Genomic DNA, 17,780 nt, shown 5'->3' with positions numbered 1-17,780 from the left:
TCAATTACTTGCTCTTTCCATTCTCTTCAGTGGCAGACAGACTCTTCCTCCAGCTGGAATTTAATTCAGTCCTTAGTTTTTATTCTTAAAAATGTGTCTCAAAGTTTTCCTTCAAAATTTATTTTATGGTGTTTTAAAGAAATGGCTGTGGAATTACTCTTCCTGAGGTTTAGGTTAACTATTTCCAAAGAACGACTTCCTTCCAAGACGTAGTGCATCTTGTTCTTTCTCAGTTTGAAACCTGCTTACTGAGCAATTTTCTTCTTCTAGGATCAAACACTTACGAAGAAGCAGCTGCTTACATTCAGTGTCAGTTTGAAGATCTGAACAAGAGAAAAGACACAAAGGAAATCTACACTCACTTCACATGTGCCACAGACACAAAAAATGTGCAGTTTGTTTTTGATGCTGTAACTGATGTCATTATTAAAAATAATCTTAAAGACTGTGGCCTCTTCTGAGAACAGACAGAAGGTTGTTAAATGGTAAATTACATGCCTGAGAACAGGACTTAGGCATTTGGAATATGCCCATGCTGTATAAAACCTGCATAGATATACTCAATTCTCTTTTATTTTATTTCTAGGTTTGGAGAACGACTTCGCACAATTCTAATCTGATTCTTTTCAAGGTGAAAGAAATAAAAAATACATTGTGCTGAATGATAGATCAGTACTGTACTTGCCTGTTTTAACAGCTTTATTTATGTTTGTCTTGTAAATTTAAGTAATTAGTTAACACTGAGATGTCAGTTGATTGTATGTAAACTTATAATTGTAGTAATGTATTTGTATAAACGTTGAACGGAATATTTTAGTAACTTGATGTCCTCTAAAATTTCCTTGTTTTATGAAGATACTCTTAGAGGAGACAGACACGTTTTGCCTTTGGATTATTTAAACATCTTGTAAAATTAAATTTTCTTTTCATCTTAAGGGTGCATGCTGCCTTATTCTTTACTTTGTTGGTAATACTGTATATGGTGTTAGCTATTTTGATATTTAAACAGCCTTGTACACGTGCTCAGATTTAAAGAAATATAACCAATAAAACTTGTTTTTGCCTTAAGTTTTGAAAAAAATCTTTTTATAAATTTAAGATAAAGGCAAAGATTATTTTTTAAATTTAAATGAAATCCACAGTTTTGAAATCTGGGCTTGCAGTCTTTGCAGTGCAAATGTGGCAACACCGAGAAATTGAATTTTAAGGTTCAACTCTCATTGAAAATGATAGAAATGCAAAAAGGAGGTTAAAACTTTATTTATATCAATAAAAAAATAGTTTGAAACTGTGGTCTTTACTCAGTGGAGTGAATGGCAAAATTACCTTGGGGTTTTTTTAACAGACCATTAACAAAGGCTGGACTTCAGAGTAATATTTTTTTCTGCCTACTTAAGAAGTAAAATCATGTTCTCCTTAAGCTTTTTGTTATTTTCTGGTAATAAAACTAGTTTGATAATTTAATAACCATAGAAATACCAGGTTCTCCCACAAGACATGGCACAGTGGCTTCACAGATTAAAGCAATTTCCTGTTGCATATAAAAGGAATCTTCAGTGTTTTGGATAGGGTGTTTTAGTGACTTGCAAACACTGATTCTTTAATTTCCTCTTTAATTATAATTAAAGTCTCACAGTGGCTTTAATAAGTTAAAGAATATGATTTTCTTCTGGTTATGCTTTCATTATGTGATTTGCTATCTTAGGTACTTATCATCCATTGCCTTATGGGAAGTGCCAAAACTGATTTTTTTTTTAATACAGATTTTAAAATGAATAAGCTTCTATTTGTAAATAAGTTCATGGATGGTTGTCTTAAATGTATGTCATCTAGAAAATACAAATGTACCTAATTTGGAAATACGATTTTCTATAATTGTTAAAATATTTCAGGCAGCTACAGTAAGTTCTTTGAGAAGTAAATAAGTCTGAACCTGTTGCTATTTTTCTATATTATCTTAGCATTTATGTTAGAAATGTTCAACCAAATTATTTAAGTCATTGTTCTGTTATTTAATTTTTAACTGTGTATGTATTTCATTTAGGCTTCAACTTGAGTAAAACTTATCTGCACTTCTCGTTCTTTAATGCTAAATGCGTTTCAAATGAAAGATTAGAAAGGAGATAACGTATTACTGGAGGTTGTTAAATATATTCATATGTTTTGAGCTCTTTCAGCAGTTACGGTGAGCAGTCTGTATATCCTGGGCTGCTTTTAAGTGCGCTTTACAGTTCTGGATACATAACTGATTTTAAATCTCATTGAACTACTTTGTGGAAATTGTATTTACACTTACGTTCAAGTTGGTTTTTGTACTTAATGTAAAACAAAAATTGGGATTAATCAAATTACATAAATAAATCTAAATTTTGTGCCTTGCTTGAAAGAAATGTTTTTCATTAAATGTGCTCATGGAAATCTTTTTGCATCCATCCTATGGAGATAACTGCATGGTAAAAATCAGAAGATACAAAGTCAATAGTAAATTCAAAAACTCTATGCAAGAAACAGTAAAATGAAAATGAGCATAAATTGATGATTATTGATTAATTCCTAAATATTTTTCCTTTATCATTGTTCCTAACACCTTCAATTGGAGAATTTTTAGAATTTCATAACTAGCGTTTTCTGAAGTATTTACATTTTAGCACAGAACAAAATTGTGAAATACTTTTGCATGTTAGTCCAGGCAGGTGAACTTGTCTTTTTTGACTTGATGGTAGACAGCAGGTATGTTTCCTTATAGATGCTTCAGACTGGTTGATCAATCTTTGTCTTGAGTTGAAAGTGTTCAGCGTAGGCCACTGCTCTAGGAAAAGCTACAGGAGGATTTACATGCAATAGTGGGAGCTGCACACTTGGTTTTCATTGCTGTTGTGATAAAGCTCTACTCCATCTCTGTTCTGTCGGGCGGCAGATGGAGGAAATCCTGCAGGTCCGCCTCTGAGAAGGACAGTCTTGTCCCTCAGCAATATGAGCCTCCATTCTCTTCCAGTTCTCCATTCCTCTTACGCAAAGTACCCAGGCAAACTACTTTTTTAGCCTTGCATAAGGAAACTTCCTCTACTACCTATCTTAGATATTCCTTCAGATTATTTTAAACATTCTGATTTTAGTTTATGTAGTGAATTATAACCTTATGGAGGCTTTTTCAGCTGCTGTGGTCTTGTAAGCATATTGTCTGTGGTTGAAGTTTCTCAGTAAAATGCAGCCATCATTAAACATGTAGTTATTTTTTAAGGGACTTGACTGTGAGGAAGTATGGTTTGAAAAATTTGGTGTTTGGCTTCATGATGCTACCTGTTGAATTTGGAGAAAGTTTGATATTTAATGTAGTAACTTTTTAATAACTAAAACAGAGTCCAGGATGATGGCATGGGAACAGCATAGCATTTGCTGGATTGCAATTTCAGTTTCCATGCACGCAATTAGCAGCTTCATGATTTAAATTCTACATGAAACCTTAGGGAGCAAAAGAGATCAATCTGCAGCATGCTGAACAGCATGATGGCTGGTATGCATTTAGAATTGGGGAAAATGATAACTTTCTGTTCCAAATCAAGCAAAAAGGAAATTCTACCAAGATACTGGCTATCCTACTGTGTGGATTTCTCTTGAAGTTATTATACTTTGTATTAATAACTAATAGCCAGTGGGTCAAAGAGTAATGCCAGGGTTGTTAAACTTCAAATCCTGGACTATTTCATTTTTGAAAAAAGTGCAGAAGGTGCAACAAGAGGCTGAAAGTAGCTCATCCTCGAATAATTTGTAGCCTGTGAGAGTGCACTCACAAGCTATGAATGAGGAAGATGAGACTGCTGAAAGAGGAACTGCAAATCTAAGGAACCCATTTTGTTGAGAAACTTAAATACCAGTCATTAGCCTCTATCAGTGCCTGTAGTTTTTGCAAAGATTTAGGTCTTTTGGACACTGAAGAACAGGTGCCTTGACATAGAGGAAACTAGGAGCAGAATTTCAATCTATGTTTCAAGGTCATGAAAATAATCCTTTCTGGATTTTAGGAAGGGATAGAGTTGAGCCCATAGTGTAGAAATACAGTTCTATAGTAGAACTGTATTTCTGTAGTGCATTGCCTCAATTCTGAAAGGAATTTCAGAGCAGCTGTTAAGAAGAAAGTTGTATATTTGCAAGGATATACTGATCAGACTGTGCACTATGTTGTGAGTGGAAGTCACTACAGCTCCACAGAACTAGCTGATCCCAGCTAACTTCTTTATTCTCCTTCCTTTTTCTATCCTTCCATTAACAGAGAGGTTTGGGAAGAGGTGTTGTCACTGTGCTTTCCTGCTCACGGGTTATGCTATTGTGTAGACATCTGAGGAATAGGTACCTTGAATCCTGTGGAATATGCTGATCTTTTATTTCTTTTGCAGGTAACATACAGGTCTCTAATGTAAGATGATGATTATTATTGTAACGTAAGAATATGCAGACTGATTAGAGAATAAATAAGTGTACTTAAAACTGCATGTGTTTATGTTGAAAAGCGTGAAGAAAAGTCTAGGAAACCAGGAACTTGAGCAGGTGAAGAGTTTCGTTATGTGCCTTATAGTTCCAGAGTGACACAGTCTGATCAGCAGTCCCTACAGTACGGTGCAGAGCACATCTCAAATAGCTCTCACAAATAAGCGTCCTTGTTGCTACAGAATCAGACTGCACTTTGAGGCTGTACGGTACAAATGGCTGAGGGGGAGACACATTTCAAATAGATACCAAGATACTTCCAGAAGGGTTTGGCCATTTGTCAAACTAAACTAAAATAATCCATCAGTTTTGCACATAAAGGTGTAATAATTTACCTTAGGAACCATAACATTGTACTTGGGGGGGGGGGGGGAATATGCTGAGGTGTAGTCACAAATTCTCACTACTCTTCTGTTCCAGTGTGGTGATTCTCTTACAATGTGATAAAAAACTTGCAAAATCTATTCTAAAAATCCTATGAAACTAAGTCAACCTGAGAATGTTAGGTAGTTTTGATTGAAAAAGGCTAAAACTTGTCCTGTATGCCAGGATTATTTTTTTTTGGCAGATAAAAACAAAGATGCAGCTATTTCTGTTTTGATTCCATAAATCACAAACTTAAAATACTTTGTCTAACTTTCATTGAGACCTTTGTTATTAAAACAAAGGTAATTTTCTGTGAGAATAATATTAAACTTCATAACTCACTTGGTATAAATTGCCAAAACTTGTATTTTTTTTAATAAGAATTATTGGTGGATTTATTAAAATAAATAAAAATCAGAAGTTATCAAGTGCATAATTTAGAATATAAAACTGAATGCCAACAATCAGAAAAAGCATATCCCATTTATATTCAGTGACTTTGTTGTAGCAAATACATTTGAAGATACGTTCAAAATGTGACTTTGTCCTGTATGTTATGTCTTAAGGTACCTATAAGTCAGCAAGGGTCATTGATCACATCCAGTTTCTAATTATGATCTTTCTACTCTTTTTAATCTTTAATAAAAATATGGTTTTAATCCTTCATACTTCTAGAAATGTTATTGTAAAAAAAAGTCTAGTTAGACACTGCACATAGAGATTTGGGTACATTTGATGAAATTCTGAAGCTGGTGCTTAATAGGTTCTCCAGTGTCTTTAATAGCCAGGTTCTGTTGGTTTGGCTTAAGTGGTGTTAGTTTGCCTTGGTTTTCTACTTATAACTTAATTCCTTATAAATTTCTCAGTCCCTGGCCTTCTGACTCTAAAGGGTGGAAGAAAGTCATAAACTATATTATCTACTGAAACAAAAAGAACATTGTCAAGACGTTTGTAGTCAGGCAGGCATGAGACACTGGTGTTCCAGGAAAGCTTTAAAGAAAATACTCCGTGATGAACTTCACAGCTGTGTCCAACATTTGAAGAAAGCAACTTTGGGAGAGTGATGTGGCATAAAATTGTTTTTTGGTATGTTCTTGTATGTTTTTGTTGCCTGGAGCTGTAATTGTGAGGAGATGCGGTGAGGTATGTGCAGTTGCTCAGCTACTTACCCCTTTCCCAGGTGAGGCTGTTACATGTCTGCGTGTTAAAGGCCCAGGCAGCCTGATCTTACAAATGTTGAGAAACAGGGTTGTGACTACTTGGCAAAAAGAAATAGGCACCCTGATTTTCCTGGGGAGGAGAGAGGGAGCACTCCCCAGAGTGAATAGGATGGAGGGGGAAGGAGGTAACTGCTCTTCTGATGTCTGCTGAGTTTGTATTTGAATACTCTCATGGTTTAATACAATTTTACAAGAGGAGATGATCAATTTAGGTGCTGCTAGGGGAAAGTTGTGGGTATATTGTACGCTTAATCTTGAAACATCTTGTCCTATCCAGATTCTCAGCCCTTGAAGATCTATCTTCCTCTAGTTAAAAGCTATGCCAGAAAGAATAAAATGCTAATATAGCTGCAGAGTAATAGTTTGGTAGTCTTGAATGAGTTTTTTCTTCAAAACCAGAATTTTAAGTGTTGTAGAGTCTCAAAGATGATCTAAAAGATAAATCCAGAGGCTGATAAATGAGTTTTATAGTGTTTTAAATATTAAAGTGCAGAGATAGGGACAAGCTATTTCATTTCACTTCATTTTTTTTTTTTTTTGCCCAGCAAATCTATGAAAGGAAAAAATGGTGCACTCCAAGTGCTCTGTGTGAGCCTTCCTGAGACCAGTGCCGAAATTCTGTAAGCTGTAAGGCAGAATGAAGCATGGGCATCTTCCGTGGAGTTGCAGCAAAGAACTGATAGTGCTTCCTGAGAGCTCTAATGTTGTAATGCAGTATGTTAACAGTTGACATCCTTCACAAAGAGGAAAGAAATATTAAAACAGTATCAATAATATAGGACCCTAAACTACCAGAGCACAAGTGTTAAGGTCCTTTGAGGCCAAACTGTGATGACTGCTGTGGAAGGGTTGTTTGCATAAACTGACTTTCAGGAAAAGCTTTAAAATGAGTGAGCTGTTTCATCACTTTCAAAAGGACTTCAGAAAGAAATGAGCAGTTCTGTTAGAAATGGGATAATTTGCCTCACTTTAATGTTCAGCATCTCAAGTGAGTTGAAACAGTCAAGTGATTGCCTGTCAGCTGGCATGTGGTAATGAGTATGTTTTCTTAGCCTTTGACAAATGCAACGGACTTCAGTTTAATTTAAACACAATGAAATGTGTACATCTAAGTACTAAGGAAGGCATGATCATTAAGGACATAATTTGCAAAACTAAAATTGTGCAGATTAGGTAACTAAGGCTTGCATTCTCCCAGTAGCACATGCATTATCATGCTATGTCAGCATTTCAGAAAAACAAAGGCAAAGCCTCGAAGGTTGGGATAAGGACAGTTTACTGGGAAGGCAAGGGAGAGGGAAACAATCAACCACAGTACTGATAACAGATATTCAATGGGTGATGACAGAAAGCAATTTATTGATGCAGATGTTCAGCCTGTCCCGCAGCCATGTCGAACCTGCCCCTCCCCAGCTAGCCCCCTTTTATGGTGAGCATGATGTCATAGAATTATAGACTGGTTTGGGTTGGAAGGGACCTCAAAGATCATCTAGTTCCAACCCCCCCTGCTGCGGGCAGGGACACCCTCCACTAGACCACGTTGCCCAAAGCCCCATCCAACCTGGCCTTGAACACTTCCAGGGAGGGGGCATCCACAGCTTCTCTGGGCAACCTGTTCCAGTACCTCACCACCCTCACAGGGAAGAATTTCTTCCTAACATCTAATCTAAATTGACCCTCCTTCAGCTTAAACCCATTACCCATGTGACTCCATGCCCTTGTAAACAGTCCTTCCCCATCTTTCCTGTAGGCCCCTTCAGGTACTGGTAAGCCGCAAGTAGATCTCCCCGGAGCCTTCTTTTCTCCAGGCTGAACAACCCCAACTCTCTCAGCCTGTCCTCATAGGAGAGGTGCTCCATCCCTCCGATCAGCTTCGTGGCCTCCTCTGGACTCCAACAGCTTGATGTCTCTCCTGTACTGGGGCCCCAGAGGATGTCACATGGTATGGAATTAGCCCCTGGCCAGCTTGGCTCACCTGTCCTGGCTCCTTATGAAAATTAACTCTATCCTAGCCAGAACCAGGTCATTATTATCCACCCCTTATTCTATACTATCTATGTCATGCCCAGATTATTCACAGATACCATTGCCTTACTCTATGGGCCATCACTCTAAAATGTCCGTTCATTGAGTCCATGGTTTTGGGTTCCATCTGCCATTACAGTCTGTCAGGGCAGGAGCCATGGTGTGAGCTGCTGGATTGTTGCACGCTGCATCCAGAGGTTTCACGGCTGGTGTATCTGGTATCGTCCATGCTTGCAGTCTGGACGTCAAAGATGTGATTTTCAATGAAGTTCCTGGGCACCAGTTGAAGTCAGTTCTAATTCCATTATTGTGGCACTTTGCTCAGTTTCAAAGTCCATCCTTCATTAATTTTGGGTGATTCTTATGGTCATACCATTGATACAGTATACAGCTATTAACATCATACAATTCATTGGCTATTTTCACCCAAAATCAAATCACCTTGGGGTACACACCGGACTTCCCCATCCTTTCTCATCACCCACCAAGTGCACCCTGGTCCCTGAGCAAAAGCAATCCTGCAGATGGGCTTGCCTTTGCCTGAAGCAGGGATAACCCAAACTGTTTTACCCAACATATTTTTCATGTGCACTACAGGAACTTTATCCCCTTCTACTGGGCGTGGAAATTTTGATTGGGCAAGGCTGGTTTGATTGACACATCCTCTACTGTTAACTAACCAGGTGGCCTTTGCTAAATGTGTGTCCTAATGTTTGAGGGTCCCACCACCCATTGCTCTCAGGGTAGTTTTTAGCAGTCCATTGTACCTTTCAATTTTCCCAGAGTCTGGTGCATGGTAGACACCCACTCAATACCATGCTCTTTGGCCCAGGTGTCTATGAGGTTCTGAAAATGAGTCCTGTTGTCTGACTCAATTCTCTCTGGGGTGCCATGTCGCCACAGGACTTGCTTTTCAAGACCCAGAATAGTGTTCCGGGCAGTGGCATGGGGCACAGGATATGTTTCCAACCATCCAGTGGTTGCTTCCACCATTGTAAGAACATAACGCTTGCCTTGGCGGGTTTGTGGGAGCGTGATGTAGTTGATTTGCCATGCTTCCCCATATTTATATTTCAGCCATCATCCTCCATACCACAGAGGCTTTACCCGCTTGGCTTGCTTGATTACGGCGCATGTTTCACATTGATGGATGACCTGTGAGGTGGCGTCCATGCTCAAGTCCACCCCTTGATCACGGGCCCATCTATATGTCTCATTTCTTCCTTGATGGCCTGAGGTGTCATGGGCCCACCGAGCTAGAAATAATTCACCCTTACGCTGCCAGTCCAAATCCACCTGAGCCACTTCAATCTTGGCAGCCTGATCCACCTGCTGGTTGTTCTGATGTTCCTCACTGGCCTGACTCTTGGGTACGTGGGCATCTACATGACGTACCTTTACAACCAGCTTCTCTAGCCGGGCAGCAATATCTTGCCACAGTGGGGCAGCCCAGATGGGTTTGCCTCTACGCTTCCAGTTGCTCCGCTTCCACTGCTGTAACCACCCCCACAGGGCATTGGCCACCATCCATGAGTCAGTGTAGAGGTACAGCGTTGGCCACTTTTCTCTTTCAGTAATATCTGAAGCCAGCTGGATGGCTTTCACCTCTGCAAACTGGCTCGATTCACCTTCTCCTTCAGCAGCTTCTGCAACTCGCCATGTAGGACTCCATACAGCAGCCTTCCACCTTCGATGCTTTCCCACGATGCGACAGGACCCATCAGTGAAGAGGGCATATGGCTTCTCATCTTCTGTTAGTTTATTATATGGTGGGGCTTCTTCAGCACGTGTCACCTCCTCCTCTGGCAACATTCTGAAATCTTTCTCCTCTGTCCAGTCTGTGATCACTTCCAGACTTCCTGGATGACTGGGGTTTCCTATTTGAGCCCATTGTGTGATCAGCGCAACCCACTTACTCCACGTAGCATCATTGGCACAGTGTGCAGAGGGGGCCCTCTCTTTGAACATCCAACCCAGCACTGGGAGTCGGGGTGCCAAGAGGAGCTGTGCTTCGGTGCCAATCACCTCTGAAGCAGCTCGAACCCCTTCATAGGCTGCCAATATCTCCTTTTCCGTTGGAGTGTAGCGGGCCTCGGATCCTCTGTATCCCCGACTCCAAAACCCCAGGGCTCAACCTCGAGTCTCCCCTGGTGCTTTCTGCCAGAGACTCCAGGTAGGGCCATTCTCCCCGGCTGCGGTGTACAGCACATTTTTTACATCTGGTCCTGCCCGGACTGGCCCAAGAGCTACGGCATGAACTATTTCTTGTTTAATTTGTTCAAAAGCTTGTCATTGCTCAGGGCCCCATTTGAAACCATTCTTCTTCTGGGTTACATGGTAGAGAGGGCTTACTATCAGACTGTAATTCGGAATGTGCATTCACCAGAAACCCACAACACCTAAGAAGGCCTGTGTCTCCTTTTTGTTGGTTGGTGGGGACATGGCTGCTATTTTGTTGGTAATATCCATTGGGATATGACGCCGCCCATCATGCCACCTTATTCCTAAAAACTGGATTTCCTGCGCAGGCCCCTTCACCTTACTTAGTTTTATGGCAAAGCCAGCCTGCAGCAGGATTTGGATTATTTTCTTCCCTTTCTCAGAAACTTCCTCTGCTGAGTTTCCCCATACAATGATGTCATCAATGTATTGCAGGTGCTCTGGGGCTTCGCCCTTTTCCAGTGCAGTCTGGATCAGTCCATGGCAGATGGTGGGGCTGTTTCCACCCCTGGGGCAGTCGATTCCAGGTGTACTGGACGCCCCTCCAAGTGAAGGGCAAACTGTGGTCTGCACTCTGCTGCCAAAGGGATCGAGAAAAATGCATTAGCTATATCAATTGTGGCATACCATTTGGCTGCCTTTGACTCCAGTTCATACTGAAGTTCCAGCATATCTGGCACGGCAGCACTCATCGGTGGTGTGAGTTCATTCAGGCCATGATAGTCTACCGTCAGCCTCCACTCTCCATTGGACTTCCGCACTGGCCATATGGGGTTGTTAAAGGGTGAGTGGGTTCTGCTATCACTCCCTGACCCTCCAGTTGATGAATTAGCTTGTGGATGGGAACCAGGGAGTCTTGGTTGGTGCGGTATTGCCGCCGGTGCACAGTTGTAGTAGCAATTGGCACCTGTTGCTCTTCAACCTTCAGCAACCCTACAACAGAAGGGTCCTCCAAGAGACTCAGCAGACTAGACAACAGTTCAATTTCCTCCGCTTCCAAGGCAGCTATTCCAAAAGCCCACCGGTAGCCTTTTGGGTCTTTGAAATACCCTTTCCGGAGGTAGTCTATGCCCAGGATGCACAGAGCCTCCGGCCCAGTCACAATGGGGTGCTTTTGCCACTCATTCCCAGTTAGACTTACTTCAGCCTCCAGCAGAGTCAACTGTTGGGATCCCCCTGTCACACCAGAAATAGATATCGGTTCCATCCCTTCATAGTTCGATGGCATTAGGGTACACTGTGCACCAGTGTCCACTAGGGCCTTGTACTCTTGTGGGTTTGATGTGCCAGGCCATCGGATCCACACAGTCCAATACACTCTTTTGTCCCTTTCCTCCACCTGGCTGGAGGCAGGGCCCCTCTAATCCTGCTCATCATATTCGGTGCTCACCTCTTGCAGAAAGGACTTAGAAGTCCCTTCAAGAGGATCATAAGTGTGATCAGGCCTTCCACTTGATCTGGGGGGCTGCCCGGTGGAAACTGGAGCAGCATTTTTTCTGGAAGAGTCCCTTTTTACAGCTGTCTTGCCTTGCAGCTCACGTACCTGTGCCCATAGGGCTGAGGTAGGCTTCCCATCCCATTTCCTCATGTCTTCTCCATGGTCACGCAGATAAAAACACAGGATACCTCATGGTGTGTATGCTTTATATCCCCTCTCTGGAGCAGAGGAACGCTTACTCCTAACAGCTGAAATATGGGTCTGTGCAAGTGGGGAGTAAGATATATCCTCTTTGAGTTGCCAGATGTCCTGGAACAGTTTCTCCACAGCCGAGACGAGGGAGGAAGAAAGGCTCTCTTCATATTGCTGGAGTTGGCCAGCCACTTCATCCACTGTGGGTGCCTCTTCACTTTTCCAGTTGATTACTGCCAGTGAGTTGGCGTACGATGATGGTGCGCTCCATACAAATTTTCGCCACATGGGTCGGGTACACTGGACTTCATCAGGGTCTGTGGGCAACTGTGCATTGCCCGGATCATAATAAACCATTTCCCGCACAGCTAATTCCCTCGGATATTGGATACCTCTCTCCATGGTGGTCCACTTGCCTGGCTGACAGCTTGCCCCAGCTGAGCACCACGCTGCTGCTCGCTCACCCCTGCCCAGGTGGGATGGGGAGGAGAACAGAAAGACAGAAGAACAGAAAAACAAAGACAAAGTCTCGAGGGTTGGGATAAGGGCAGTTTACTGGGACAGCAAGGGAGAGGGAAACAATCAACAACAGTGCTGATAACAGATATTCACAACAGGTGATGACAAAAAGCAATTTACTGGTCAGACAACCGAGCCCATCCCAGAGCCATACTGAACCCACCCCTCCTCGACTGGTCCCCTTTTATGGTATGACATCACATGGTATGGAACAGCCCGTGGCCAGCGTGGCTCCTTGTGAAAATTAACTCTATCCTGGCCAGAGCCAGGACCAGGGATGATGGCACTAACAGTATTTCCTGTAACCCAGCTGTAAGGCTATTCAGCTGGCAACTGGGACACCAAGGTTCAAACTCAGTCTGATTTTTTTAAATAAATTTGGCCTGCTCAAATCTGAGAAAAGTGCCCTGACAAGTGAGCTAGTAAATACTTTGAAATGGTTATTTTTAGCTTGTCCTGTTACATTTATTTCACTTTACATAATACTGACTTCTCATTTCTGCAAGGGCAGTTACCAATCCTAATCATTCATTCTTTTGCAACAAATGTGTGTATCTTGTGCGAAGTGACTAAGTTCAATAGGAGATCTCCGAGTTAGGCCTTTACTCAGATCCTTGGTCTGAACCAAGCAGATGCTGAACTCATTTGCCTGTATCCTGAAGGAGTACCCTAGCCAGCTGTATTATGTTGTGTAAGACTACAGCTGTGTCCTTCCTTTTCACTTTTGAATGGTAACTAAATCATCCTTTTAGACCTTTTTTCCAGATACCATCTTATTTATAGTAGTTTACAGTGTCTAATTCAATTTGAAATGAATTTATCCATTATTTTTTGAACTACCAGCAAATAGGATAAACTCACAGAGCTCACTTAAGACTCATCTAGTCATCCTTTAGCTGTTTCTTTGTTGAGCTGGTTGGATTCAGCCTGATGAGACTTTCTTTACATCACATGTTTTTTTAGTCCTTCATTCATTCTTGCAATTCTTTCCCGCATCAGTTTCCGTTTCTCCTTGTGTATCTTGAATTGCAAAGCTATTTATAAGTGAAAAGGGTTTAAAAGTGGAAAGCTTTTTTTTTTTTATTATTTTCCTTTTGGTAGGATGGATGGAGAAAGAATATGAAATGAGTGCTTTACCAAAAAAAATCAGTTTGAATCATCTCAACAAGCTTCAAAATTTTCCATTCCCAAAGCTTAGATATTACTTGAGAGGTTTGTATATTACTAAACAATTTAATACACTTTTTTAAAAAAATGCAGATTGAAAGACAGAAACATACATTGTCATAGGCTGAAATACCAGAAACCCTTTCTACCTCCATGCTGTTTCTGGTCAGACTAGAATAATTAATGGATGACTTCCATTAAGTCATGATGTTATTAGACAAGGGAAAGACAGACAAAAATCAGAATACTGTGTTCATTCTGGAGGAATTCAGCATGTTGCAGAAAGGCAAGGTACTTATCCTTTGCCTGATTTGATTTTGACTACCGGCTGTTGCTAAAGCATTTCTTTGCCTCATTGCCAACCAGAATTCTGCTCTAGAGCCATTAATCTTTGACTACTGGTTTCAGAAAGACATTCCTAGGAAGTCAGTTTTCTTCTTTGCTCTAACTCTCTTAACTCCTTTGGGGACTTCTGTGTTCTTAGGAGGGCAATGGCCCAGGAGATACAAGCTGGACCTTTATGGCAGATCTTTCTTATGAGCTGTATTCTGGAAGGCAAAACAGTGGCATTAACGTGTCTGTACAGGTTTCTGTGCTTTAAGCACAGCAATTTGATGCTATGGCATTTTGTTAAACCGGAATAAGGTACTTTGTTAGCCACTGTCTCAGCACAGCTCTTTACCTGTACTCTAAGTAGGTGCCCAGAGGTGCTGCATTCTGCCTCTCTGCGCTGAATTCTTTGGAAGAGTGATATGAGAAGTATGGTGAGGGGCTACGATCATTTACCTTCCTGTAACTATTAATCTTTAAAAATCTGATTATTTTTTTTTTATATTGCTGTCAAACAACATGGAGGGTGTGCTGTGGAGCACACTAATCAGGAAACAGCGTAATAAAAATGTATTTTGAGTCACAAAGATGAATTTGCTACTAATGCCAAAGGCTGCAGATAATGGACGAGTAAGAGCCAAATGACAGAACTCCATACTTCTGTGGGGTTTCTGAATAGTTTTGCTCAATGGATATTTGCTTAGGTCTCAGCAGGCTGCTACTCATTGGAGCCTCTTCAGCTCGAGAGGCAGGTGGTTAGTTTTGTGTCCTTGGTAGTTTGTAATGCTTTGAAAAAAAATCATACTTTGTTGCGGTGTTTCATCGTAACTCTGCCTCTTGTAGAGCCATGATCTTATGCAATATATGGAAAATGCTTCAAGTAACCATCTTTCTACAGCCCTATTATGAGTTTAAATATTTCATGGGTTTTTTTTCCTTCTGTGTTTTTTCTATTCTTTGTTGTTGCTCTCTTTTCCATGTTCTGTAGCACTACAGCTGTGTTAAAGATAGTGAGAGAAAAAGCCACAGGTAATTAATCTTGGTGATACAATGATTATTGTGGACTACAATGATTAAATGTTTCCTCCACAATTTAGAAATATCATGCATGTTTTCTTTTTCTGTTTTGGGACTCCATTTGAAGGTTTGAATGTGTTTTCAGTGTAGGCTGCCTGAAATCTCTCTGTAGCCTAACTTGGGCCATTAGCTCATGAAACCAACTTTGGTAAAAGCTGAGTGCTTTAATGAAGCTGTGAGCCAGGGTACCTTTCTACTTACTTACGGGGGGGGTGTGTGTTCTCCTCTAGTTATTCATCTAAGGCTACAATAAATGCACTTGCCAAGTAATGCATTGATTTAGGGGGATTTTTATTAGCAGAGGGAGGTAACAGGAAAGGCAGTCAGTGGATCTTGGGGAAGAGGAAGCAGCTGGGGAGGCCAGTGGCTGTGGGATTTGTTATAGCTGAAAAATAAGATTTTAACATCTCTGTGAATGCTATTTTTAATGTTCTGGAGAGGAAGCAGATGGAAAGAGACTGTCAGATCTGCACAACAGGGAAAGATAAAGAATAAGCCCTTTTAAAGCAATATATAATCCTTATGGGTAGATCTCTTCTGTAACAGTCTCCATATGATGATCATATGGACATACATGCAGCCTCTGGCTGTCTTCCATGCAGCCCCTGAACTCCATGCCCTATGTATGATCAAAGAAGGTTTTGGCATGTGTTTCTGATCACTTTCTGTGCGGTGTTTTTAAGCGCTTTGTGCACAGCTATCAGCTGTATCATGTGTGGCTTCATTGGGGTTGGTACTTCTGAAAGCGTGGTCCTCAGTCACAGTTACCCTGCTGATGAAAGAGAGAAGTCTGTGCTGGGTGCTGGTTTAGTGGTGGTAGCTGCAGCAGGTCAGCCTGACCCAAGGCAGCGCAGTGCTAAGGATGAAACCATGCTGTGTTAGGGTGAAGTGCTGGTGGTACAAGAGGGTTTAGATGACTGCCGAAACCAGACTTTCTAAAGCTTTCCCATTTGAAGTGAACAAACCCATCCTGAATTGGAAGTTGCCTCATTTCCTAAACAAATTACCCGCTGTAATCAAGAATGCAAAATCCTTTTAGCTTTATCTCCATAGGTGATCGTTTGAGGTGAACTATTTGGAATAGCATTTTGTGGAAATAAGACGTGGGTAAGATTCAATTCCCCACAGTTAATCAGGACACATAAGAAGTCATTCCTCAAAGCAAATCACAGCTGAAGGAGTCTGCAGCATGTGCAGATGACAGGAGATTTACTGGTCGGATAGGATTTTACTGCAGTAAATAAGCTTGAGAGATTAGCCTGGTCTTGAGAGGGATGCAAATCTTTAGAAAAAAACCACAAACTTATCACACTTAATCCCTCAAAAACCAGCATCAGAGGTAGGGGATTTCTCTCCAGACTCTAGCAAAAGTTCCTGGTACTAGAATACAACAGTGAAATGTACCTGACAGTGCTGCTCGTTGCTTTGCTGCCAACATAGACAGGAGTTTTGCATTCAACCTTGTCTATCCCGCGCACCTGAATTCTGCTTCCACTGCGGTTAGATGATGACTGGCTAACATTGCGCTGACATACCACGCAGGCTAGTGAGTCGGGTAAACAATCACCTTCTAACATGGCAGTACTTTTAACGGATGTTGTCTGATGCATAGTGGTTTAGTAGCAGTACTTTTTAGCAAGACATTTGGTAGCCAGCAGGCATTTAAGATGGTCTCTGTTTAGTCTGATGCAATTAGATCCAAATCCTGTCATAAAAAAATAGCATCATATAACTAGCAACAAGACTTTCTGTATTAATACTATGCTTTCAGGAATCTAAATAGTACTACTGTATACTCTAAAATCCCACTTTTATTCTGAATTTAGTTGCTTTTTATTTATTATGTATGTGTATGTAAACAATACCATGTACAGTACAGACGAGGATGGTTCTTGTACCTGTAAAACTGACCCGTTCCAGCCTGATGTGCTTTTTACATCCTTCAGAGAAAAAGAGAGAACCACAAACACTCCTTGAGTAGAGAGGGAAGCTGAGGAAGGTTGTGTCCATGCTAACTTTACTAGGCATTACGGAGCGCATCCAAGTCCTTCTCCCAGGTCCTGCAGACTGGTGTGTGACCGTACTGTTCTGTCTTCCTGCGCTCTACAGTGGGTGTACCATGGTTCAACTGCAGCGCAAGCTGTTCCTTCTTCTGGAATGCGTCTCTAGCGTTCCCCGTGCTCATGCATCGCTTGTGTAGCTGAGGTGAGTGTGAGACCTGTTAGTGAGCAGTGCAGACCAAGAGCAGCAGCTTTGTTGAAGTAAAGTGCCTGTTGCGCAAGATGCGATGCCCAAGCTCGGTGCGTTTCAGGGGGTTTTACTCTGACCCAGCTGTAATCTGCTCCTTTGGGCCAAATGCTCCCTGGAATGTGGTAGATGCACTCCTGGTTCAGATGTTGCAGGACTTGTCCATGGTGGGAACCAGTGGGGATGACTGGAAAATTCGCTTTGGAAGCACATTCCTGATAAAAACTATATCTAATGTAGACACACCTTATGCTATCCACTCTGTAAGAGCCTACGCACAGATGCTCCGCCATTGTGTATCACTGGTACAGAAGCAGGCAGCAACCTGTCTACAACTACCAGTGCTTTTATTTCTGCTGACAGGGCATACAGTCTTCTGGGAACTCACTCCTTTGGAAGAGCCTTGCCATTGCCTTCTGGATCTTGGAAATCCTTCACTTGCACTGGTCAGTAAGGAATCAGTTCAAAGTAAGACAGCTGTCTGCTGGTGGCCT

The 17,780-nt window shown here is 41.5% G+C and overlaps 1 protein-coding gene across 4 annotated transcripts in view; it reads left to right on the top strand.

The window, feature by feature from the left end:
• GNAI1 (G protein subunit alpha i1) overlaps nucleotides 1-2,390 on the top strand; it is a 40,821-nt gene extending 38,431 nt beyond the window's left edge. For 2 of the 4 annotated variants that reach the window (XM_075773766.1, XM_075774003.1), the window contains one exon: nucleotides 271-2,390. In XM_075773766.1, the coding sequence (XP_075629881.1) occupies nucleotides 271-461 (191 nt within the window). In that variant the 3' untranslated portion in view covers nucleotides 462-2,390. The remainder of the gene's footprint in view (nucleotides 1-270) is intronic. The other 2 variants (XM_075773928.1, XM_075773848.1) reach the window with 2 other exon arrangements.
• The last annotated feature ends 15,390 nt before the right edge of the window (nucleotides 2,391-17,780 follow it).

Source organism: Balearica regulorum, chromosome 1, assembly GCF_011004875.1.
Source record: "Balearica regulorum gibbericeps isolate bBalReg1 chromosome 1, bBalReg1.pri, whole genome shotgun sequence".
Taxonomy (NCBI): domain Eukaryota; kingdom Metazoa; phylum Chordata; class Aves; order Gruiformes; family Gruidae; genus Balearica; species Balearica regulorum.
Note: the sequence above shows the minus strand (reverse complement) of the source record. Positions and strands in the feature narration are given on the sequence as shown.